Source organism: Dromiciops gliroides, chromosome 2, assembly GCF_019393635.1.
Source record: "Dromiciops gliroides isolate mDroGli1 chromosome 2, mDroGli1.pri, whole genome shotgun sequence".
NCBI lineage: Eukaryota > Metazoa > Chordata > Mammalia > Microbiotheria > Microbiotheriidae > Dromiciops > Dromiciops gliroides.
Window position 1 is genome coordinate 254,063,820 of NC_057862.1, and position 26,392 is coordinate 254,090,211.

A 26,392-nucleotide genomic window follows, 5' to 3' on the forward strand; every position below is an offset into this window, starting at 1 on the left:
TTTGCATTTATCCTTTTTTCCCTGTCTTCCATCCATTAATGGAGAATTGTTCCATGCTATACACTTTTTAGGAGCCAGAAGGATGTGTTGCTAAAGGCTAATCAGTTATGTTGTAGATGTAAAAGCCTAGATATTACAAGTCCATTGTTTGTATTAGGCAAGCTAACATACATGTTACCCCTAATACTACCCCTGTTTGAATTTGACTTCTTGTAGCATTTTCTGGCTAATCGTAAATCATTAGCTCCATCTCTGAAGAGGTATGTGTGAGAGGCAATGGTTTCTCTGGAAGAGAATTTGGAGCTTCTTGATCAGGGTAGATGCCTCAGGGGTGTGGGAACTTTGTGCCACCTGATTATATCCCATAGAAGCATTCTCCAGGTATACCTTGAGCAGAAGTGTGGTGATTAAAAACTAGTCTCAAAGAATGTTTTTTAGTGGCATGTTAATCCTTGCTTTTTCATCTACCAGAAATTCCCACTTCTTTCCATCTTAGTTATGACTAAGTATGTTTCTGAGCCATCTAGCCCTGTTTATTTCCCATAAGGCAATAGAATTTGGGTGTGACCATAGGGTCATAGATCCAGAGTCGGAAATTACCTCAGAGGCAATCTAGTCCAACCCCCTTATTTTACTGATAAGGAATCTGAGGCCCAGGGATGTTTAATGCATATTAATGTAAATGTAGAATTCACACTTGAACGTACCATATTCACTCAACTTTGGGAAGAAATTGAGTAAGCCATTATTGTGGAAATATTTAGAACTTCATTTTAAATTCTGTTTCCAGGATCCTGACTACAAGACTGTATGATGAATCTAAAAACTGTAAAATAAGTAGTCACCTTCCAAAAACTGATTTTCATTTTGATACAGAAGTAATCATAACTGCATGAAGAATTTTGGAGTGCCCTGCATAATATACGCTTTTCCATTTTTAAAAAAAATTATACAATCTGATACCAATTGGTTTTCATTTGCCATAGTAGGCCCCATATGATAACCACCTATGCATAAGTTCTTCAGATAATTTAAAAGAGTGAATGAATGAAAGAGCATTCATTAAGTGTCAGGCATTCAGTTAAGTCCTGGGGATACAAATACAAAAAGTTTCTTGCCTTCAAGTAGTTTATATTCTAATGAATTGAGACCACTATATATAGGGAAATGGTGACTAAGGAAGGGAGTTTTCATCTGGGAAGTCAGGGAAGATAGTAAACTGATCCATAGAATATTCATTTAATATTGACTAAAAGCAGTAACAGAACTTATGAACAAGAAATAGAAAGCAGAATAGTAGTAGGACAAATGACAAGATGTCCTGGATTAATTACTAGGACGGGATATTCGAATGTAAAGCATGGTCTGGTAGTCTGGAAATGGTTGGATATAATGGATGAATAGGGTGTGATATATGAATGTGATAAAGATCATATTGTGCTGAAAGAATTGATGAAATAGGTGATTTCAAAAAATCATGGACTTTGATGCAAAATGATAAACTAATGCAAAGTGAAGTAAGCAAAACCAGGAGAACAATTTACATCATAGCAACAACACCATAAAGACAAACAACTTTGAAAGCTATAAGAACAATGATTAATATGATGATCATCTGTGATTCCAAAAGACTTATGATGAAACATGCTTTCCTGAGAGAGAAACGACAGATTTGGAGTGCAGAAGGAGATATATATATGTACATGTATGTGTATGTGTGTATACATAGACACACACAAACACCCCTGAGACAGTCTTTCCTTTTTCCCTTTGTTAGGGAGTGACAGGGAGAAAAATATGTTTCTATTCATTTAAAAAAAAAATTTAAAATAGAAAGGTTGGTGCTAAAGATGTGGTATGTTGCATATTTTTTCAGAATGTCACTGTATTGTTAGTTTTACTTAGTTATTTTACTTTACTACGAAATACTTCTTATGAAGTAGGGTAATCTATAAATGTCTGTAGTATAAAAACAAAACACATCAAGAAGCATTTTAAAAAACAGGTATACTAGGGGGGCAGCTAGGTGGCGCAGTGGATAGAGCACCAGCCCTGGATTCAGGACTACCTGAGTTCAAATCTGGCCTCAGACACTTAACACTTACTAGCTCTGTGACCCTGGGCAAGTCACTTAACCCCAATTGCCTCACTAAAAAAAAAAACAAAAAACAGGTATACTAGATGAACTGAGTAAATTTTCACTTACTCAGTTGCCAATCAAGATAGCTCAACCCCAGGGTGGGAGTTCAAAGACTGAGTAGATTAGCTCACAAAGATCCGGAATTCATTGATGTGTTGATCCCTCCAACAGTGCAGATGAAACCTCTCCACGCCTTAGTAGATTTTATGTGTTCCTAGTGGCCAGCCTTCTGGACTCTGATAATATTCTATCTCCCAGCAACATATGCAAAAACTCTTCTAATTTGGTATGATGTCTCAAAAGTTTAGTGTTGGCACAACTTTCAATAAGTCAGGGTCGCCATGGTGAGACATTGTAGTAGAATGATATTTTAGATAAAATTTTTAACTTATAATTTTATACTTGATACACTTTGTACCCTATAAATATGAACTACTTAATTGCTATTATAATTAACTATCCCAATTTCATCTCCTAATGGTCAACTGCAACACCCCAGGTACTGTCTCAACTATTCAGTCTTGGTTTAGTCTTGACTTAGTATGTACCAGTGCCGGGATCTTACTTCTTACTGTACTTATCCTGTCGTGTTATCCAAACATAAATATGTCATCCAAAGAGATGTCCCAGACTTGATGCTACAGTAAGAGTACAAACCTGGAAGAAAAAACAAAGAAATGAAAGAATGTGAACCTCTTTCTAAACCAGTCTTTTTCTTCTTTTTCCACAGGTCAACCAACTCAAAACCTCCATGCAGTCAGTGTTACAGCAAGGAAGGGGTTATGATAAACTCTTCGAAGAAGTGAACATGATGACAATCCGATTCTGGTACTGTGTGGAGCACAGCAAGCCTGATGTGTTATCTCTGGAAGCTTTGAGATGTCAAGTGAAGAACCTTCAGGTAAAAAATGCATGAGTCAGAGAAAGAAAACTTAAGATGGAACAAAAAAGTATTGGATACAGTCCCTTTTGTATTCCTAATACAGAGAAAATACTGCTTCAAACAGTTTCCTAGAAATGTCCAGTTAACATTCTTTTTTGGCGGGGTGGGGGGAGTTGTAATGAGGGTTAAGTGACTTGCCCAGGGTCACACAGCTAGTAAGTTCAAGTGTCTGAGGCCAGATTTGAACTCAGGTCCTGCTGAATCCAGGGACAGTGCTTTATCCACTGTGCCACCTGTTAACATTCTACATGAGTAATTGAATCAAATTGTTGACGTTGAAATTTAAATATTTACACACACAATTATTTAAATTCAAAGAGACAATATGGAATATAGAAAGTATTGATTTGATGACTCTGTCCAAAATATGAATGGAAAAGAGAGATAGAGGGGAAGATGGCCAGGATGAATGGGATGCTGGTTTGTGACGTGGTCTGGTGGCTTGGAACTGGTTAGAAATAGTGGGTAGGATAAGAGGTTCAAAATCAGAGTCATAAAGATCTGGGTTTTGGTCTTCCTTTGATATGTACTAATTATGTGACAATGGGTAAGTTATTTAACCAATCTGTGCCCCTGTTAGCAGCTATAGATGAGTTGTAGTTCAGTATAAATGGTGAGTTTCCCTACCAGGATTTCTTCACTACAATAAATCACAAAATAATTCAATTGTAAAAGGAAATTTCCCTACACTGGGTACAGTCCAAAAGAAGAATGGGATGTTTTAAGGTAACAGTTTCCCATCAATGGATGAAATTGTCAGGAATTCCTATTCACACACAGATCAGACGAAGTGACCTCTAATGTCCCTTCCAACTTTTAAATTATGGGATTCTTTAAGTTTTGTAAAACTGTAAACTAGGTTTTCCTTATCATTGACCACTTTTAGTCTTTGAATGCTTTTTACTACTGTTGAAATCTAGTTATATTGACAAACTTCCCTTTAGGAAAGGTGATCAAACTGTGCTAAATTCTTGTTTATATATTCTCTTAGCTTCTTCAAGATGAAGCAGAGAGCAGTGAAGGAAATTGGAGCAAACTCCAGGAGGCTATTAGTAAACTCAAAGACTATTGTCCTTCAGTGACTGAGATAATGGAACAAAAGTATCAAGAAGCACATACAAGGTATGTTTAAGATAAATACAGTGGGTGTCTCCAATTTACCAGCTCATACATGAAGTTACATGGCCAACAGAACAATGCCTTCTAGCCATTATGTTTCATTGCACATTTCTGAGATGACTGATTTCTTCTCTTCTCAAGAAGCTTTTCTTCTAAAAATGATAAAATGTCATAGAGGATATAGTCTGTCTCCTGGGAGTCTCCGCTAAAATAGAAATTTCCCTGATCACAGCCAAGAAGAGGAAAACAGATCCTAAAGAAATTTTTTTTAATTTTAATTTTTTAAAAATGTAAGACCTAATACGATGAGCATTCCCTTATACAAAATAGGACTGAGAATGATGTATGAAACCATACATCTTTATTACACATGGTTTGTTTTTTCCTTTTATCTTTAATAAATTCAACATATAACTTTCAAAACTGTCCTGTTTTGTGTTTCCTCCTAGCCTTATTTCTGTTCTCTATGAATTTTTCTAAATGCTTCAATGGCCTTCTTTTCTTTCTCTTTCCCCACCCTAATCAATCTTAAAACTAACTATTCTCCCTATTACCTCCCACCCCTCAATTAAAAAAAATACATTGTAACAAATATGCATAGTCAAAAATAATTCCCATGTTCTGTCTAAATATATATTTCTCATTCTTCACCTTGAGACCATGGCATCTCTCAAGAGGTATGTAGCATACAGTATCATTGGTCCTTCAAAATGTGGTTGGTTGGGCAGCTAGGTGGCACAGTGGATAGAGCACTGGCCCTGGATTCAGGAGGACCTGAGTTCAAATCCAACCTCAGACACTTAACACTTACTAGCTGTGTGACCCTGGGCAAGTCACTTAACCCCAATTGCCCTGCAAAAAACCAAAACAAACCAAAAAAAAAAAAAATGTGGTTGGTTATTGAATTGAATACAATTCTTAAGTCTTTCAAAATTGTTTTTCTTTGCCATACTATTGTTATTGTTTTTTCCCTCTGAGCTATGTTCATTTCATTCTATCAGCTCATACAAGTCTTCCCAGGTTTCTCAGAAATGTTCCTTTTCATCATTTCTTATAAGCAGAATACTCTTCCATTATATTCATATATCACAAGTTGTTCAGTCATTCCCCACTTGATGGGTACCCCACCCCTTACTTTCCAATTCTTTGCTTTAACTAAAAGAGTTGCTATAAACATTCTTGTACATACAGATCTTTGATTTCTCTTTGGAATATACTACTACTAATGGTATTGCTGGGCCAAAAGGTTTACACATTTAGTGACTTGGTAGGCATAGTACCGATAGCTTTCCAGAATGATCAGACCAATTCACTTCTCTACCAACAGTGCATTAGTGTACCTTTCTTCCCATAGCCTCTCCAACATTTATCTTTTTCTTGATCCTTAGAAATCTTATAGACTTGTGATAGAACCTCAGAGTTAATTTGAATCTGAATTTCTTTTAGTGATTTGGAGCATTTTTTGATATGATAGTTGATAGGCTTGGATGTCTTCCTTTGAGAACTGCCTGTTCATATCCTTTGACCATTTATCTTTTGAGGAATGGCTCTTGTTTGTATTTATTTGAATCAGTTATATTGAATATCAGACTTTTATTGGAGAAGCTTACCTATAAATACTTTCAAGAGGCAGTGGTTGGCTTTCTCCATTTGTCTTTCAGTTACATATAATTTTGAGTTCTAAATGAAAGAATCAGGGTTTGGGACTAAGAATTATCATTCTACTTTCTGCTTTCAATTAGAGAGCCCAGAGTATAGAAAACGGAATGAGGATTTTTGTTTATTAATCTGTTTATTAACAGGTGGACTCAAGTGAACCATGAAGTTGCAGATCAGTTACAATCAGCCCAAAGTATGTTACAGCTTTGGGAATCTTACACTGCTGCTAATGCTGAAGCAACAGCAAGGCTGGAACAGCTTGAAGAGAAGTTTAAACACATTTTGAACATCAACATGTCTGGAGACAACCTGACTGAGATCCTAATTAGGACACTAAAAGATGCAGAGGTAGGTACAAAGCCCCTCCTCCTCCTCTCTTGCTTAACCATGAGCAGGAGAACACTGTGCTATGATGAGGAGACCTGGGTTCTAGTTCATACTCTTCCATTGACTAACATGTAAAGACATCCATATGAGTTACCATTTCTTTCCTGGAAGAGGCTAGATTGGATAATCTTAAAGTACCCTTGTTATCCCAATGAGATTGTAAAACCTCGGGTGAAAGGACTGTGTTTTGTTTATTAATGTTCCTCATGTTGTACACCCGTCAGCAAAAACTCAGTAAATAAAGTGAGGTATTGCTAAACAGAGAGCTGACTGCCTTCACCATGAAACATCTGCACCCAGGAAAGGGATTAGATCCATGATAGATATTTAAATCAACCACTATTTATTGAGCCCTATCATGTGGAGGATTTAAAAGTATAAGGGGCTATACCCTTGCCCTCAAGAAACTTCAAGTTGGGACAGCTAGGTGGCACAGTGGATAAAGCACCAGCCCTGGATTCAGGAGTACCTGAGTTCAAATCTGGCTTCAGACACTTGACACTTACTAGCTGTGTGACCCTGGGCAAGTCACTTAACCCCCATTGCCCCACCAAAACAACAACAACAACAAAAAACCTATGGGGCAGCTAGGCAGCACAGTGGATAGAGCGCTGGCCTTGGATTCAGGAGGACCTGAGTTCAAATCCAGCCTCAGACACTTGACAACTTATTAGCTGTGTGACCCTGGGCAAGTCACTTGACCCCAGTTGCCTCACCAAAAACAAACAAACAAACAAAAAATAAAGAAACTTTAAGTCTTCTTGACAAAGTGAGATAAAGAAAGAAAGAAAGAAAGAAAGAAAGAAAGAAAGAAAGAAAGAAAGAAAGAAAGAAAGAAAGAAAGAAAGAAGTTGCCAAATATTAATCCAAGGCAGTTTTACTAGTGTGTGCCCAAGATATCTCTATATGCAATGAATACAGGTGTGATAGAAACAGATCAACATGGCATGAAGAAAAGGTAGGATAGGAAGGATGAAAATAATAGGAGATCAGGAATGCTACTTCCAATATCAACCTCTATAGGACAAAAGAATATCAGATGATATAGGGGGTTGTTTAAACCAGTGAACATGTTTCAATGCAGATTCACATCCATACAGATATAGGCAGACTAAACCAGAATGGCCAGTTTCAAGCAGACCAATTATATCTTGGAGGGTAAGAGAAGAAAAAAAAACATATCATTTGAGTAGGTTTTTCACAGGAAGCAGACCACTTGCTCTTGGCACTGACAATCATCACAAGCTGTTTGTGTAAATCGGGCAGTTAGGTAGTACAGTGGGTAGAGCATTGCACTTGAAGTCAGGAAGGCCTGAACTCAGGACTCCCACCTCCAATAATTACTAGCTATGTGACTCAGGGCAAGTCACTCAACCTCTGTAAGGCTGTGAAATGAAGATAATAATAGCACCTACCTTATAGTGCTGTTGTGAGAATCAAATGAGATAGTTATTTGTAAAGCAGTTTGCAAACCTATCTCTCTGAATGCTAGCTATCATCATTATCATCTTCACTACCATGACATAGTAATTTTCTCTGGTATTCAATGAGCTGACTAAATTCGTTTCAATAGGATAGTGTGAAAAAAATAAATAATTTTTTTCTTCGTATCTCTTTTATCCATACCTACAGAGCTCAGTCTCTTCTTGTTCATCATGCTAGTTAGTACTCAGTAACTAGACTTAGGACTCCCTTGCCAGCACCAGGCTTTTATGAATGCCTCTATTTAGAAACCAAAGATGAATCAAAGCTCATTGAAACCTACACATAAAGTAGGTGTCACTTGTTCTGATCAGTTCTACCGATTCCTAATTTCAGTAGTTTAATTTCAAAAAATCATTTTTCTAATTTTTAATTTTACAAGTTTAATTTCAAAAATCATTTCTACTAACTTATACTTTCAGTAGTTCAATTTTAAAATCATTTTTCTGATTTTTTATTTCCATAGTTTAATTTTTAAAAATCATTTTTCTGATTTTTATTTCAAAAGTTTAATATCAAAAATAATTTCTACTAACATAATTTCAGTAGTTCAATTTTAAAATCATTTCTGCTGATTTTTAATTTCCCTAGTTTAATTTCCAAAAAAAATCACTTTTCTGATTTTCAATTTCAGAAGTTTAATTTCAAAAATCATTTCTACTAAATTTTAATTTCAGAAGCTTAATTTCAAAAATCATTTCTATTCCTACCCATACAGACACTTCAAGTACCTTAGAACCTCATAATAGTCTCATGTTCCTTGTAGGACCTCAGCATCTTTTAATGATAATTTTGTTTCATTATGTTCTATCAATGAGCTTTTTAAAGAAATAATTGATTGTGTGTTGATAAACTGTGGTGATAGACTTGACTCTTCTCAGCAATACAGTGGTCCAAGATAATTCCAAAGGACTCATGATGGAAAATGCTCTCCAAATCCAGAGAAGAGGAACTGCGGAATCTGGATGCAGATTGAACCATGTTATTTGTATTTTTGTTTGTTTTTCTTTTTTGAGGTTTTTTCCTTTTTGCTCTGATTCTTCTTTCACAGCACGACTGATGCAGAAATGTGTTTAATGTGATTGTACATATGTAACCTATAAAAAAGAAATAATTAGAATTATTGGAAATAGTAGGAAACCAGAAATAATTGGAATAAACATTTGTATGATTTGATAATGTCTAATTAGGAAACATGTTGCATCATCAGGTTTAATGTTAAAAGAATTTTGTTCAGAGATCTTAGTTTATCTTCCCCAACTCTTTTCTGAAATCAGACAGACTTGAGAGTAAACAAGAGAATAAGGGGGGGAAAGCTTTTGAACACTTACAATACAAGGCTTAAAGAGAATTAGAAGATACAGTTCTTCCCACCGTCAAGTTACAGAGAGGCCAATTGAAAATGGAAGACTAACACTTGAGAAAATGAGAACACATCAAGAAGCATTTATTAAGTGCTTGGTATATGCTAAATGCAAAAAGAAACTCCTTAAAGAAGCTTACATTCTAATGGAAGATCTCACACAAAAGAGAACAGAAAAGACACTGGGGATTTGAAGGAAGGGAAAGTGCCAAAGATCAAGAATGATATACTAGAGTTTGTAATATTTATAACCAACTACTTATATTTTTAACAAGGCAGCTAGGTGGTGCAGTGGATAGAATGCCAGACCTGGAGTCAGTAAGACTCATCTCCTTGAGTTCAAATCTGGCCTTAGGCACTCAGCAGCTGTGTGACCCTAATCAAGTCACTCACTTAACCCTGTTTGCCTCAATTTCCTCATCTGTAAAATTAGATGGAGAAGGAAATGGCAAACTACTTCAGTAACTTTGCCAAGAAAACTCCAAATGGGGTCACAAAGGTCACATGACTGAACAACACCACCTCCAAGGGTTGTTGTGAGGATTAAATGAGAACATTCGTGTGCTTAGAACAATCCCTAGCACAAAGTGCTATATAAATGCTAGTTATTGTTATCATCATTGCCATCATTATTATTTATTATTGCTATTTCTTTTTATTTTATTTGTGTCCCCAGCACTTAGCATGATACTTGGCACACAGTGAGGATTAATAAATATTTGTTGATTTGTCCTCAGTTTCACACACTTAATTCTTCAATTAATCTGTGTAACTCAAGGGTGGGAAGAAGCACAAAGTCCTTTGATTCTCCTGAAGCTTCACAGCAGTGTTCTAAGTGTTCAGAAATTTTGTACTATAAGTACCACACTGTACAGTAAATGTTCATATGCCCTGAAGAAACTAAGACCAGAGAAGTTAAATAACATGCCCAATGTCGCACAGACTAAAGTCAAAGACCTCAGTTTGGAAAAACTTAAGATTGGAACTAAATGATCAGTAAACCACTTCCATTATGGAGTTGGTGGAGGAAGTGCCCACACCAGTAGAATGACAAATCATTAAAGTTCCTTATGAACTATATTCAAAGCACTCTGAAAAGTGTTGGGATAACACTTAACACTAAATGAAAAATTCCAGGGGCAGCTAGGTGGTGCAGTGGATAGAGCACCGGCCCTGGATTCAGGAGGACCTGAGTTCAAATCCGGCCTCAGACCCTTGACACTTACTAGCTGTGTGACCCTGGGCAAGTCACTTAACCCCAACTGCCTCATCAAAAAAAAAAAGAAAAAAAAAGAAAAATTCCAGGAGTTAGAAGTGGTCATGAAGTGTTGACATCACCATGATAAAGGGTCAGTTATTTTGCAATGTGTCTAGACTGTAAAACTAGCTAGAGGAATCTGTGAAGTGTTAAATCTTTGTTTTTTAGAGTTAATGTGGCTTCATGCCTATGTTAATGTAACCTCTAGTTTTGAGAACACTGTGACTTTGCACACTGCTCAGAGCATTATATTTTCTTGTGTAGCTTGCTCTATAATTTTGTAATTATTAGTAAAGAATGCTTAGATAGCAAATACATTTCAAATTTACTTGAATTGTTATGAAGTCTCACAAATTTCATTGTGTCCAACTTCATAGGTGCTATTCAAATGGAAAACAAATTATTATCTAGTTGAGTATTGGCTCAAATTTTTGTCTAATTAAGGGGAATGGACTGGGATCCTTTTTTTCCTTCTGATTAAAGTCCTACATTCTGTAGGAATGCCAGAAGTTTCCAGCACAGAATACTTACCCAAGGGCTCCCAGACCAGCTTGTCATCCTAACTTGTGGGACCAGGAGGGCTGTTTGTTTGTATTCTTCAGTTTGTATCAAAATCCCTCAGTGGGATAGAGGGTTACACTGACCATTGAGGTAATTCCTTTTTTTCAAATCAATAGTTTTTTTTTTTTCCCTAGTTACATTTAAAGATAATTTTCAACATTTGTTTTTATAAGGTTTTGAGTTCCAAAATTTTCTTCCTTCCTCCCTTTCCTCCCCCTCCCCAAGACAGAAAGCAATCTGATATAGGTTATATATGTACAATTACATTAAACATTTCTACATTAGTCGTGAAATGTGAAAAAAGAATCAGAACAAAGGGAAAAACCTTAGGGGGAAAAAACACAGCAAAAAAGTAGAAATAGTATGGTTTAATCTGTATTCAGATTCCACAGCCCTTTTTTTCTGGATGTGGAGAGCATTTTCCATCATGAGTCATTTGGAATTGTCTTGGATCATTGTATTGCTAAAAAGAGCTAAGTCATTCACAACTGATCATCCCACAATGTTGGTGTTACTGTGTACAATGTTCTCCTGGTTCTGCTCACTTCACCCATTGAGGTAATTCTAAAAGCAGTGTTATAAAATGCTAGGAATACAAAATACAGAAAAATCCATCAGCAGCAGTTGCTATGAACTAAAGGCCTCTACTCTCTTAGTCCGATGGAAGGTTTAGTTATTGTGTGACTTGCAGTAGCTGACTTCACAGCAGTCTCTCCACCAAGCCAAACCACCTAACAAGTGAACCTTAGCTGAATGGGTTACCATGGCTTACTTTTTTTTTTAAAAGACAAACGTCAGTGTAAAATGTTAGTTGCTAGTAGAGAAAAAATTGTTGTTTTTCAACATTCTTCTTTACAGAACTTGCAGCATGACCTAGAGAACATAAAAGAAACCTTTCTTCAGAATTCAGCAGTCATTGAACCTAACCTAGAGCAAGCAGGTCCTGTCAAGCAAGATGTTCTTTCTAATCAGTCTTCTTCACTCCAGAAGATTTCTTACCTGGAAAAAATGCTGCTTATGAAGTCAAATGAGTTTGAGGTACAGCTTGAATTAATTTTCAGCTCGGTTTTGATCTTATGATCTCAAACACAGTCAAGGGACCCTTCCATCCCTGGACTTGGCTCCAAATGAATTTATAAAGCTGAGCCAAATTAATTTCCTATCACTAGCATGTTTTACAGAAAGTTTTTTTATGTTTCATTATATGTGATAATTTATAAGACAGCACATTATCCTGAATAAGTTATTCTAGGTTTGCTGTTATTTTAAATGTATGTTAATTGAATTGTGCATAAATTACCTGGTGTTTTCTTTATTCACTTCTTGCCAGACCCTTAGTAGCAACTGTGCATCCAGAGGGCAAAAACAAGTTACACTTGGGCATATAGCTCCCAAAAATCACAACTGAGGGAGCAAATTAATTAATTCCTCCCTTCGTCCTTTCTGTTCACTGTAAGCCAGGGACAAGTATCAAAGACAAAAGATACAAACTAGGATGTATTTAATAATGCCCAGTATCCAAAGTCACCAACAGCTTTTTAAACATGTTTAATTTATATTAATATATTTTATATATATCAGAATATATATTGATACATATCATCTTCATACACATGTATACATATATATACACATCTATATTAGGAAGCAGGTAGGGTATATATAGATATCGAATACATAAACAACCAAAGACTACATTTAATACTTTATTTTTTCTCTTCATATTAGATATGCATCTGATGTATCTAATGAAAATATATCTCTTGTTTTAGCATGTTCTTTCCCAGCTGAAGGATTTCAGGGATCAACTAGAATCTTTGGAAGACAGTATCAAGCATCCAATAGAGAGTTTGGACCTACAGAGACGAGAAGATGATCCAGAATTCCTCCTGGTATAGTCAAATCTGACAACTTTCTAAGGTCTTAGAACATCAGTAGGATGAGATGGCTAATTTATATTGCTTTGTAGGGCTGATATACAATCAGAATGATAACTTTTGAGCATAGCCATTTATATATTGTTCTTACACAGTTTTCTCTAAAGCTTAAATTGGGGTTAGAACTCAAAAGTCTTCCTTTGTCAAAAGCCTGCCTTATAAGTGTCAATGCTGGGTCCCAATTAGGGCAAATAATGACTCCCCCTAAAGTGGTCGCATGTATTCAAATTCACACTATTCGAAGTAGCAATTTTGTAAAATACACTCATTCATTCCAAACTAGAACCAAATTTTACCAAATTAGGGAAATTAAACTAACATTTTAGAATGATTTCTAGGAAACAATAGTTTATGGTTACTCATCAATCATTCAACAAATTCATTTAGCTGGAAAGCTGTGGTAGTGGAGTGTTCCAGTTAGCTGAATGAAAACTTTAATGAAAAGTGCTGAGGAATAGTATTATTGCCAAGCTATTTCTCATGGTACATTGAGGTCCCCTGAAGTAGTCACATTATTCAAATTCTGAAGTGTATATTTCCATTGGGCTAGAACCAATACATTAAGTCTGGCAGAAGGTGCGTGCGCTTCACTCACAGTGCCCCTCTACAAAGAACAGGAGGAAGGTATGTTTTATCAGCTCTTCCCCTGGGCCATCCTTGGTCATTAGAATTAAAAATTATACAGTGTTCAGATTTGTTTTGTTTTGTTTTTGTAGGGCAATGAGGGTTAAGTGACTTGCCCAAGGTCACACAGCTAGTAAGTGCCAAGTGTCTGAGGCCAGGTTTGAACTCAGGTCCTCCTGAATCCAGGACCAGTGCTTTATCCACTGCGCCACCCAGCTGCCCCCTTGTTTTGCTTTTTTTTTTTTTTTTTTTTTTTTAAGTGAGGCAATTGGGGTCAAGTGACTTGCCCAGGGTCACACAGCTAGTAAGTGTTATGTGTCTGAGGCCGGATTTGAACTCAGGTACTCCTGACTCCAGAGCCAGTGCTCTATCCACTGCGCCACCTAGCTGCCCCCCCTTGTTTTGCTTTTGATCATTCTTTTTGTATCTTTGTAATCATTGTGTATGTTATTTTGCTGGTCTGGCTTACTTCATTCTTTAGTGAACTACCAGGGACTGATAAGTTCCTGAATTTTCAGCAGCTCCTAAGATTCTGTCTCCTCAAGTTATTTATGGGAAGCAAACTTTGTTGAAGATCATTCCAAAAGTATCAGTCTATTCCCCTACTTTGATCATTTCTTTGTTAACAAACATAATTGAAATTTTGTGTGAGAATTCAGCCTTCTGATTTAAACCTGGGTTCTCATTACAGAGCACTGTAAAATAGTGGAATTGAATGGATGGTGGGAAAAGCCTTACATTGGGGGTCAGAGGATCTATGTTTGAATCTTGGTTCTGCTAGGTAACCTTAAGCATCCCTTCCACATCTAAATCTCTGAACAATGTTGAGAGTAAAGGAGTTGAACTTCAGATCATAGATTTAGAGCTGAAAGAGAACTTAGTGGTCATTGAATCCACTTGGGGAAACTGAGACCCAGAGGGGTTAAGTGATTTGTACAGGATTTGAACCTGGGACTTATGATTCCAAACCCACTGTTCTTTCCCATTGTACCTGAATATAGATAGATATAGATATGTATATGCACATATATATACATACATGTATTTGTATATATACAGATGTATTCTGGATTCAGGTGTATATAAAGAATATAATATGTTTATAAATATATAAACATTTTTTATGTTTTTGTTTCCTGGTCAGGTGGCTCTTTCAATCCAAGTTGGGGTACATTGAGAAATTAATTATTAAGTTATTTCAAAAACGGATATTTCAAAAATATTTATTCTATTTTCAAAATTAATTTCAAAATTTGATTACTAAATTAATTCAAAAATTGACTGAGGTTTTTAGTTGGATTTTTCTTCATCCATGTTTTACTATGTTAATCCTCATGATTTTTTAATAGGTTTTTAAAAAGTCATTTTACATGGTTCAAGGCTAAGCCAAAGGATATGTTTGCTAAATCCATGATGAAGGTCAAATGTTGAAGGTAAACTGTTGACAAGGCTGAGAATAGAACTCAAGAGAGTATTTCATTTTTTACTCTCAATATGTGAACTCTGGGGGCAGCTAGGTGACGCAGCGGATAAAGCCCTGGCCCTGGATTCAGGAGGACCTGAGTTCAAACCCGGCCTCAGACACTTGACACTTACTAGCTGTGTGACTCTGGGCAAATCACTTAACCCTCATTGTCCTGCAAACAAAAACAAAAGCAAATATGTGAACTTTAAGTTGTAATAGAAAGATCATAGAAATATAAAGAGCTATAAAAGGACCTTAAAGGTCATTTTTTCAGATGACAAAGCTGTTATAACTATGCATTGATAATAATGCCATTCATGCGAAGGTCAAAGATATATTAATTTTGTATCTTTGGGGCTTAGTCATCTATAAAACACTTCACTCAATCAATGATACAGTCATTATTTTTTCCTTTTCCTATTCTTTTTTTGGGGGGGTGGGGCAATGAGAGTTAAGTGACTTGTCCAGGGTCACACAGCTAGTAAGTGTCAAGTGTTTGGGATTGGATTTGAGCTCAGGTCCTCCTGTATCCAGGGCCAGTGCTCTATCCACTGTGCCACCTAGAAGCCCCCCTTTTCCTATTCTTATTTCTTCCTCCCTCTTCCTTCTTCTCTCCCTTCTCTCCCTCCCATTCCCCTTTCTGACTGAGTCTCCCAGGTCAGAAATGTAGCAGCCACTCATGGGCCCAATCCCACTGCTGATAGGGATAGTAGGTTTGATCTGCTATGGTTCTGACTTGGGCCCTTTGACCCCTCCTCAAGCAGCCTATTAGTCTTCTAGTCCCAGGAGTTCACCATATTGATGAAAGACTTATCATAGACAGTGGATCAGCTTTAGCCCTATCCACCAGCCTTAACCTCCCCAAAAGCAGGGATAATAGACATATGCCATCGAACAGTTAGCTTTTCAACATTTGCTTCATCCTGCGCATCCTGGGCAAGCTGCCCAGGCCACTTGAGGATGGTTATGGTGTCAAATGTGTGGGGCCTTAAGCCTGGCTTTCTGTTGCTCACAGTCAAAGTATGTTGCTGGTAATAATGCTCATTCCACTCTCAGACCATGTGAATGTGTCTCGAAATACTGTTTAACAATCCATAGCTTCAGAGTCGAGAGATGGTTTTTCATTCTGTTTCTGCTGCCAAGGAATTTTGAGATTCTGGAAAGTCCCTGAACCTCTCTGGGCTTCTGTTTTCTTACTTAATAAGGGGTATCAAACATACCCCGAGCACATAGAGCTCAAAAATGTAATTGGGAAATATTTAACAAAATGAATAGAATAGAATAGAAATAATGTTAACACGTGGTTTCCTAAATCAATGTGCAGTCCTCAAGGATCCATATGTATGGTTTAGTGTTTCTATTTGTTTTTGACATCACTAGATAATGGCTAAAGTTCCTTTTGGCACTAACATTGTAAAACATTTAAATGTTTGATCAAGAAGAAAAAAATTTCTGGAATTTAATTGTGGTTTTTCTTTTGTTCCCCTTCTTCCCTGCCCCAAACAGAATCACATGTTAGAATTAACAGCACTATCCCCTGACATGGAACATTTGAATGAAATGAGCTTCAAACTACCACTTAGTGACATAGATATAAAGACACTACAAAATCTGAATCGAAAGTGGAGTCAGGGAACAGCTACAGCTCTGGAGAAGTGCAGGTTAGAAAACCACGTTGATACCATATTATGTCCATTAAGGAAAAATTGATGTGCTATACATTTTAACATCCTTTTTGTATGATCCTATTTAACTCATAGTGAACTTCAGGGAATTGAGTCCAATGAAAAATTCCTTCACAAATGTGAAAAGTGGATACAGTTTTTGGAGAAGATTGAAGAGTGTCTGAAAATGAACCTGCCTGGCAGACTTGAGGCTCTCCTAGAGCAGCAGAAAACATTTGAGGTAAAGTCGGCAAACCTCTTTACCCACCACATCTTACCCCCCCCCCCCCGCAAAAGGATAATTTTCAGAAGCAAAATATCTCAAAACTAGGTGAAGTGTTTCATTCTTTCACTATAGCATGCATCTCTTGGAATCAAATCCATATTATTGTTCATTCATTTCAACCATGTCTGATTTTATGACCCCATTTGGGGTTTTCTTGGCAAAGATACTAAAGGAGTTTGCCTTTCCTTCTCCAGCTCATTTTACAGATGAGGAAACTGAGTCAAACAGGATTAAGTGATTTGTCCAGGGTCACACAGCTAGTAAGTGTCTGAGGACAGATTTGAACTTAGGAAGATGAGTTTTCCTGACTTCAGGACTAGAATTCTGTCCACTATGCCACCTAGCTGCTCCACCCTTGGATGTAGATGCTGGGGATACAAAAATAATCCCTGCTCCAAATAACCTTCTATTCTACTGGGGGACATGACAAGAGCATAGATAGGTCAATGTATGCAGTATGTCCAAAGTGTATCTCAAATGAGATAATGTATATAAAATATTTTGTAAATCTCAAAACCCTAGAAATTAGAAATAATTCATAAGTACAAGCTAGTGTTACTGTTAGATTATTAGTGAGAATATAAATTTGTACAAATTTTTAGAAGAGCAACCTGGAAATATGTAATAAGAATTATTATAAGTGACCACACACTGTCTGTTGCACAATAACCGTACTGCTAGAAACTGTATTCTGGGACATTATTAAAAGGAAAAAAGAAAGGACTTATCTGTATAAAAATATTTATAGATGCTTTATTTTCTGTAACCCTCCCCAGAGGATAAGGTGGGTGATAATTAAAAACATAATGGTTAACAACAAGCATAGTGGGTAACACCTAACAACTAGCCAAATAAATGATGGTATGTCATTGTGATAGAACATTTCTGCTGTAAAAATAAAAAAAAAATTTTTAAAAATGAAGAATACAAAGAAACATAGAAAGACATGACATATATAACATAAGGTAATATGATATATGTGTTATATTGTATAACATAAGGATAGCTATATTAGACTGGCACACACATTGACTGAGTATATCATTAAAATCATTAGCAACAAAACAAGTACATAGGCAGAAAAGAGATTAGGAGACACTGAGTAAATAAATTATTCTAGTTTCCTTATAGCGAATGCTGTTTTTTCCTATATTCTAAATAAAAATGCAAATTGTTCAGAACTCATGGCTTTATTTGGGTTTCAGTTTGATTATTATCTTTGTATTTCTTTAGAATATTGGATTAATAATTAACATTTTTGGGCAGCTAGGTGGTACAGTGGATAAAGCACTGGCCCTGGATTCAGGGGGACCTGAGTTCAAAGTCAGCCTCAGACACTTGACATTTACTAGCTGTGTGACCCTGGGCAAGTCACTTAATCCACATTGCCCTGCAAAAATAAATAAATAATTAATTAATTAACATTTTCAAATTATTAAATAAAATATAGGTCCAGATGAATGAAAATTAATTATGTTGACTTTTTCATATTTGGAAATATTTGCAGATGTTGCAAGCTGAGATTTCTGTAAATCAGCCAGTTGCTGATTATTTTGTCACCCAGTCACTCCAACTTCTGGATACTCCAGAAATAGAGAAGAGGTAAGGCATGTCTTGGTACGTAATGAGAAGCAGGGATTCAGCAGGTAAAGAACTTCTAATTAAGTGAATCTTAATGAAATCCAGGTGTAAACATCCTGTGCTTTATGGGAGCCCTTCTCATAGTTCTCACTATATGCAAGGCTAGGTTCTCCTTATTCACTTATAGTTTTTAAACTTTTCTATACCACTTTTCACAACAGTATGTGGGGTATCTGTCTTTATCAGAGATGGTCAGTTTTATGGAACTTTAGTTTAACCCATCAAAAATCTTGTATTCTCCCAGCACCACCTTTATGAACTGCTTCGTACAATGTCAGTGTAACTAATAAAAAGCAGATTGTAAGTCCTCAAGTGCCATATATGATGGGGGATCCCCCTAATTTATCTTGATTAGAGGATACCCCTTGGAGCATGCATGAAGCTAAGCTGAGCTTTCCAGGCCATTTCTGGACATACGTGTGTCTGTCTACTGCTGAAGGACTTTGGGATAACACAGGAATCTCTTAGTCCCCATGACAGCTACAGGGAGAGGAGAAGCTATATCAGAAGATTGGCCACTGAACCAAGATCTGCTTTTTCAGTTGTTTTTAAAGAGATAACTTACAGTCTCTTTTTCTTCTCTCTTCCCATCTTCTGAGCATATGAAGAATATTTAAAACTCTCATTTGGACTTCAGGGGAGATAGGGCGGGGTGGGGTTAGTGTTCCTCCTGGACATCCAGCGACTCCAAACTTCTCAAGTCTATGAAGTAGTTGCCAACACTGAGAGCATCCATCTCAGAATTATTATTTAGTCACCTGTGCTCAGGGAAAGAAACACAAAGCAGAAGAGCCAGTTAAATTCCTGAGATCCAGTTATGTGGTCATCACCATGTGTGGTCAGTTGCCATTGCTGCCAGGGTGTAAGAGGAGAAGAAATACCACTCTTCCTCCTCCCCACCAGAAGTCAGAGAGACTTTTGAAGTCCTGCCATGCTTTACAGACAGGAAGAAAACAAGCCCCAGAGGACCAAGTCATACATGTCTCCTCAGTGGGCAGTTCCTCCTGGCTCTTTGGCCAGTCTTCTTTGATGGAAATCTATTGTTGCCATCAGCGGGACCAAGGAATTACTGTCGCCCTAAAGTCCTTCAGTATTGAGCATCCATCTATCTATCTATCTATCTATCTATCTATCTATCTATCTATCTATCTATCTGTCTGTCTGTCTGTCTGTCTGTCTGTCTGTCTGTCTGTCTGTCTGTCTATCCCTCCCTCCATCCATCCCTCCATCCATCCCTCCATCCCTCCTCCCATCTTCCATCATCTATCTATGGACATGGCATGGGCAGCTCAGCTCCTTGCATGCTTCATGGGGTATGTTCTAGACAACAAATCATGAGGGTTCCCATGATTTCCCCCTCCCTAACATAACTATAGTTAGAATTATAGGACTGAAGGCTCTTTCACAAGTCAAATAGCCAACACCCTTGCTGTGATTAAGCTTTATATTTGTCACCTTGGCAGTTAACAATCTGTTATTTTAAAAGGACCTCTAACGATGGTTCCATTGATCTCCTTGGGAATCCATCTTCGTATTGAAGCTTATTATGTTCTTTTTTATAGTTAATTTTATGTTAATTCCTCATGTTGAAGTTAAAGCCTATTTCCTCTTGTCCTACCTTCTGTAGAGAATCATTTCTACATTAGTCATTCTACAATCATTTCTACATTTTGTCACCTGTGAGCATTTTCTTCTACTGGCTAAATCTTGTTTCCTTTAATTTCTGGTTTGCTTGTTTCTCCCCCCCCTTTCCCCTACCCTTTTGAATATCTTTGTAGCTCTCTCTCTCTCTGAACCCTCTCCAAGAAAAATCATTTAATTTTAGAATAAATCACTTTCCTTTTTAGCTCAACAACTAAATTCGTTTGTACCAATATTAAGGTTTTTTTTTTTTACCTGATCAGGAGGATAAACCAAGATGTATTCTTTTTCATGATAAAGAAAAGTCATCTTCCATCATAGAATATGTTATTTAAAAGAAATTGCAATATTAGAACTGCAGGAAGCACAGTCTTGACGTTTTTGTACAATGCCTGACCCTCTCAAGTAATCAACCACATTACAGGATGCCTACCTGTTCATCAGTATTCCATTCAGCTCATTTATAATTGTGATAATCATTCATGGTTTGGCATACTGTGTTTTTAAAGCAGCTTCTGTTTTAGGGAATGTTTGTCACTATGTTGGCGCAATACCAAGATAAACCCAAACATCTCCTCCTGTTCATTTTTTAAAATTAGGTTTGATGCTAAGCTTTTTTAGATTTATGTAAATAAATGAGAGGCAGTATGCTCTAATGGAGAGAGTGTTTGGTTTACAGTGAGGAAGACCTGGTTTCTAATCTTACCTTTGACCCTTTGGTAAATCAGTTAACTTCTATGTGGCTCAGGCAACTCCTTCAGGCTTATAATCTGTCAGGCTTCCTTTTTTTTTTTCTTTCATTTTTCTTTTTTTTCTGGTGGGGCAATGAGGGTTAAGAGACTTGACCAGGGTCACACAGCTAGTAAGTGTCATGTGTCTGAGGCCAGATTTGAATTCAGGCCCTCCTGAATAGGCTGGTGCTCTATCCACGGTGCCACCTAGTTGTTCCCTAAGTCAGGCTTCTTGAGATTTTTGCTTATATAAATAAAAAACCCAAACTTCAATGAACACACTATTATTAGTTGCCCTGCAAGTGGGTAATACTCAATGAATATTATCTCTTTCCTAAGAACGGAATTTGTTGTGAAACTCACAATGTTGAAAGAACGGTGGCAGGATGCTACTCGAAGGGCTCAGCAAAGGAAAATCAACATCAATGAGCGGGTGAAAGATTGGCGACACTTCAGTGCTTCTCTACAGAACATGAACCACTTCCTCACTGATACTGACCATTTCCTGTCTGCAGTTAAGAGCCGAGATTGTTACAGCCTTTGCCAAGTCAGAAGTCTTATTCATGATCTCAAGGTATTACTAATGGAATGTGTTTCAGGGGCACAGACAGGCTTGGGTTTTCAATTTAGGGTTTTCCATTTTTCCCCCATTTTCAAGTATCCTAAGGAACAAAGTAAATTGTGTTGAAACCTGAAGAAAATGGATTGATTTTTTTAAAAAATTGAACCAAATACTTGTTGAAATACTAGAATCTTTTAAAATTCAACCCAATATTTGCAGTATAAGAAACTAAATAAGAACATTTATTAATTAAACAAATATTATTGTTATGGGGAAAGCACATGGGTCCTTAGGGATTCCTCTGTAAAGAATTACACTCTCTTGCATGTCCTAGTTAGGAATAAAAGAACAGTTTTTTTGGATACAAGAGAAACTGGCTAGGAGGAAAGTTTAAAACTCTTTCCTCCCTGACTAGACTGGGGAACGTCCTTTTATAGGGCCAAGATGGCATAACCACCCAAGAAAGGGTGAAATGTCCCATATTGGGTGGTGGGTTGGAAGCAGTCCAGTGGTGTGCAGTCATTCTGTCCCCTCCTGGTGCAGCCACCCCTAACAGGATTACCTCATCAAGGGGGTGAGGGAAACTGGAATGAAGGGTGGTGGTCCTACAGTTATCTCAGTCCAGATCCAGTGCTGCTTATCTCTCTAGGTGTGTCTGTCCTTTGGTTTAGTTTCAAGGAGAAGGTTCCTTGACCTTCCCAGACAACTTCTGGGGTAACCTGGGCCCATAATATTCCCATAACATTATTGACTAGGTAAGGTTTCAAAGAAATTAATCAGCAAGTCAATAAGCATTTTTTAAGTACCTACTATGTACCAGGCACTGTACTAAGTTCTGGGAACATAAAGAAAAGCAGGAAACAGTCTCAGCTACCAGAACAATTCCAGAAATTTACATATGAACACATTTTTAGACTTTTAATGTTGTATCTAGCCTATACCCTTAGGGTTTGGTTGTTTTTTTTTTTTCTGGCTCCTATTTCAGGTAAATTACCTTTAGGGGTTTTTTTTTTTTGTTTTGTTTGTTTGTTTTGGTATAACAATTAGGGTTAAGTGATTTACCCAGGGTCACACAGCTAGTAAGTGTCAAGTGTCTGAGGTCAGATTTGAACTCAGGTCCTCCTGAATCTAGGGCCGGTGCTTTATCCACTGCGCCACCTAGCTGCCCCTACCTTTAGTTTAAATGAAATTTACCTGCCTTGACTTTCTGGGTTAAGAGCTGGCTACAACTTAGACCAGAATAATCAGAAATCATTGGCACCTCTGATCCCATGCCTGTGATGCAACTTCTACATTTCCAATAACCCCTGAATTGAGTGCCCTTCTAATTTCTTACCCTCTGAAGGGTATTTTTAATTTCTCTGGATTTTTTTCAAACTGAAATTGGGATTTTCTTTTTGTAAGTTCCATGAGGACAGAGACTGCCTTTTTGCTTACTTTTCTATCCTCTGAGCTTACATACATGATGCCTGGCACATAGCATTTAACAATGTTTGTTTCCTGCCTACCTAATCTGCCTGGTCAGATCTTATATAGAAATGAAAAGAATTCCTTTAAGGGGTATACACTTGGTTTGCTCCCTAATTGGTCATATGTATAAATGATTAATGTGATAAGGAGATATAATATTCACATATGCTTAAGCTTTTGTTCTCCCCATCTCCTAATATGTTTGTGTTGTTGAAAATTAAGAACAGTTCAACAATGCAGATATTCACTCAAATACACAAATTCTGAGCATGGCATAAATCTAAACAAGAGGTTCTCAATTTTTTTTGGTCTCAGGACCCCTTTGTAACTCTTAAAAATTATTGAGGACCTCCCTATCTTTTTTTTTTTTTTGTGGGACACCTCCCTATATTCTTGAAAATTATTGAAGACTGGGGCAGCTAGGTGATGCAGTGGATAGAGCACTGGCCCTGGAGTCAGGAGGACCTGAGTTCAAATTTGACCTCAGACACTTGACACTTACTAGCTGTGTGACCCTGGGCAAGTCACTTAACCCAAATTGCCTCACTGGAAAAAAAAAAAAAGGAAGAAAAAAGAAAAAATTATTGAAGATCCAAAGAGCTTTTGTTTATATAGGTTGTATCTATTGATATTTGTTGTATTAGAAATTAAGCCTGATGCATTCTTAAAATATTTATTCATTTAAAATAAGAACAATAAATCAATTACATGTTTAAAATTTTGTGAAAAATAATTACATTTTCCAAAACAAAAATTTAGCAAAAAGAACAGCATTGTTTTACATGTTTTTTTCAAATCAATTTAAAGTCTACCTTAATAGAAGACAGTTGTATTCTATCTGATTCTGCATTTAATTTGTTGTAATAGATTGTTTTGGTTGAAGCACATGAAATTCTTTTCTTGCAAATATTTAGTTAAAAAAGGAATTATTTTAATAAGTAAATAACATTTTAGTATCATGAAAATAGTTTTGACCTCAGAGATCTCTTGAAATCAGGGACCCCAAGACATCTGAGGATCATTCTTAGAGAACCACTGATCTGTACAGATCCTTTTTCTTGCTGTTTAGAACAAAGAAGTTCTTCTTCAAAGACGGCAAACTACCTGTGCACTCACCTTAGAAGCAGGGAGAAAGTTACTGACAATAGCTGACTCAGAGATGAAGGATTCCATTGATGGGGAAATCAGAAAATTGCAGGATACCTGGAGGAATAACCAACTTCAGGTAGCAGAGATGACTAAAGCATTCCAAAGCACCATAGAGGTAAACTATCCTATTATTTTATTATTAGTATCATTCTATGACTTTTTTTCTATACGTCCTACACAAAGGAGCTACCTAAATGCACTTTGAGGCCTTCCTCTTGTTTCTTTTGTTTCTTGAGGTAGCTGTTTATCTATCTGTCTGTTATCTCTGATTATTGCTATATGACTGGCCCATCCTTTTTTTCCCCATCCATATAGCTCTCAGAAATGTCTTTAATAACAATTTCATATATTACTTTTGATACGGTGCTATAGCTTGTTTATGCCTGGTTTACATAGTTCTTTGACATACTTGTCATTTTAATTTTTCTGAGATCATGTTGTTCCATGACATAACTGTGACCTATTTGGGGAACTTTCAATCCATTCTAATCTCAACTTTGGTCATACTGTGTTCATCTAAGATAAACATACCACCTGTTTACCCAAGATTAATTTAAAGGAAACACTGCCCATTCAAATTTTGATAGCTGTATGTCATATGTTCAAATAAGTATTTTTTAATCCAATTTGTTTTTACAATATGAATGGTTAGAAAAATCTTAATAATGACAATAATAATAGCTAGCATTTATCAAATGTTTTAAGATTTGCAAAGTGCCTTATAAATATCACCTCATTTCATATTATTGTGGATTTCACCGAAGAGGCTTTGTGGTGTTCTGAGACTTGATGGCATTAGGCCAGAATCACCTATGAAAAGGAACATTGGGAGAACTTCAGTGTTAATAGGACAGTTTGCTTTTAATTTGATCCTTATATGGGATATCTCCCTATCACTAGGAGGGACACTCTAATGAAAATGCCTTTTGTGAATAATTATCACGCCACTTAGCACCTTGCTTGATATCAGAACTCAACAGATTGGGATTTGTTTAACAAAGTTAGTTCTTTAGTTGGGTCTGTTATAGAGTTTTGTATGATGCATGCGTGAAAGACATCCTGTCCGATGAGACAGAAGATGTATTTTACTCTACTAAGAGAAATTCTTTCTTGAAATTAACAAGCAAAATGGGATCTTAGAACCTCTCTACTTTAGTCAGTTGTGTAACTAAAAAGAAGTGGTATGTTACAGAAAAATGCCTTCAAAAGCCTCTCTGTTTTTGTCTCGTTTTCTACAAGTATACTGTCAATACAGCATTCTCATAAAAATTTTAGCGATTAAGAGGGCTGGATAAATAGATTTGAGAATCCTCCTGCATAAAGATGATAATTGATTCTATGGGAGCTAATGAGATGGCCAAGGGAAATTATATTGAGGGAGAAGCAGACCTGCAACAAAGCCTTGAGAAATGACCTGTATTTACTTTTCCTTTATGTACTTTTAAGTAATTATAGCATTAGGTACGTGTATATTAAGTATCTATGTTGCCCAAGAATAACTAGTTTCCCTAGTAATGCTAGTTTATTTTCCCTTTAAACTCGTCATAACTAGTTTATCTCTTTTACCTACATCTACTTTTACTGTTCAGGGCAGCTAGGTGGTGCAGTAGATAGAGCACCTGACCTAGAGTCAGGAAAACTTGAATTCAAATCTGGTCTCAAGACACTTACAAGCTGTGTGACCCTGGGCAAGTCACTTAACCCTGTTTGCCTCAGTTTCCTGGAGAAGGAAATGGCAAATCACTCCTGTATATCTGCCAAGAAAAACCCAAATGGGGTCATGAAGAGTTGAAAATGACTGAAATAACTGAACAACAATTTTTACTGTTTGCCAATTGCTATTCTACTTTTTTTTCCCAGTTTACATGAAGCATAATAAATTCTGCTTCAGTTCTTCATTTTAACTTTGTGAATGCTTGTGTTTCAAGTATATTTCTTATGAATATCATATTATTGGATTCTGGTTTCTAATTCATTCTGGTACCCTCTTCCATTTTATGGATGAGTTAATCTCATTCACTTTCATGATTACATTGTTAGGTGTGTGTGTGTGTGTGTGTGTGTGTGTGTGTGTGTGTGTGTGTGTGTGTGTGTGTGTTTGTTTCATCTACCCCTCTTCCTTTTGCAATGAAGAAAGATGTGGAGAAAGAGAAGGAATTGATCCTCATTAGTAATTAATATTTGAAGTGCTCTGCCTCTATTCTTCTACCCCTTCTCTCTTCAACAAGCCTAGGCCCCTTTTCTAGTCCTTATACTCATTCACTCTTTGTAATCCCTTCTTTATGTTATGCCCTAAGGATTCTATTTGCT

At 36.7% G+C, this 26,392-nt stretch overlaps 1 protein-coding gene across 1 annotated transcript in view; it reads left to right on the forward strand.

The window, feature by feature from the left end:
- SYNE2 (spectrin repeat containing nuclear envelope protein 2) overlaps nucleotides 1-26,392 on the forward strand; it is a 430,300-nt gene that overhangs the window by 341,340 nt on the left and 62,568 nt on the right. Inside the window, exons 90-99 of the mRNA XM_043984057.1 lie at nucleotides 2,871-3,041; nucleotides 4,075-4,205; nucleotides 6,005-6,209; nucleotides 11,771-11,950; nucleotides 12,685-12,804; nucleotides 16,445-16,599; nucleotides 16,699-16,843; nucleotides 18,396-18,490; nucleotides 21,241-21,475; nucleotides 24,003-24,197. Coding sequence (XP_043839992.1) covers nucleotides 2,871-3,041; nucleotides 4,075-4,205; nucleotides 6,005-6,209; nucleotides 11,771-11,950; nucleotides 12,685-12,804; nucleotides 16,445-16,599; nucleotides 16,699-16,843; nucleotides 18,396-18,490; nucleotides 21,241-21,475; nucleotides 24,003-24,197 — 1,632 coding nt within the window. The remainder of the gene's footprint in view (nucleotides 1-2,870; nucleotides 3,042-4,074; nucleotides 4,206-6,004; nucleotides 6,210-11,770; nucleotides 11,951-12,684; nucleotides 12,805-16,444; nucleotides 16,600-16,698; nucleotides 16,844-18,395; nucleotides 18,491-21,240; nucleotides 21,476-24,002; nucleotides 24,198-26,392) is intronic.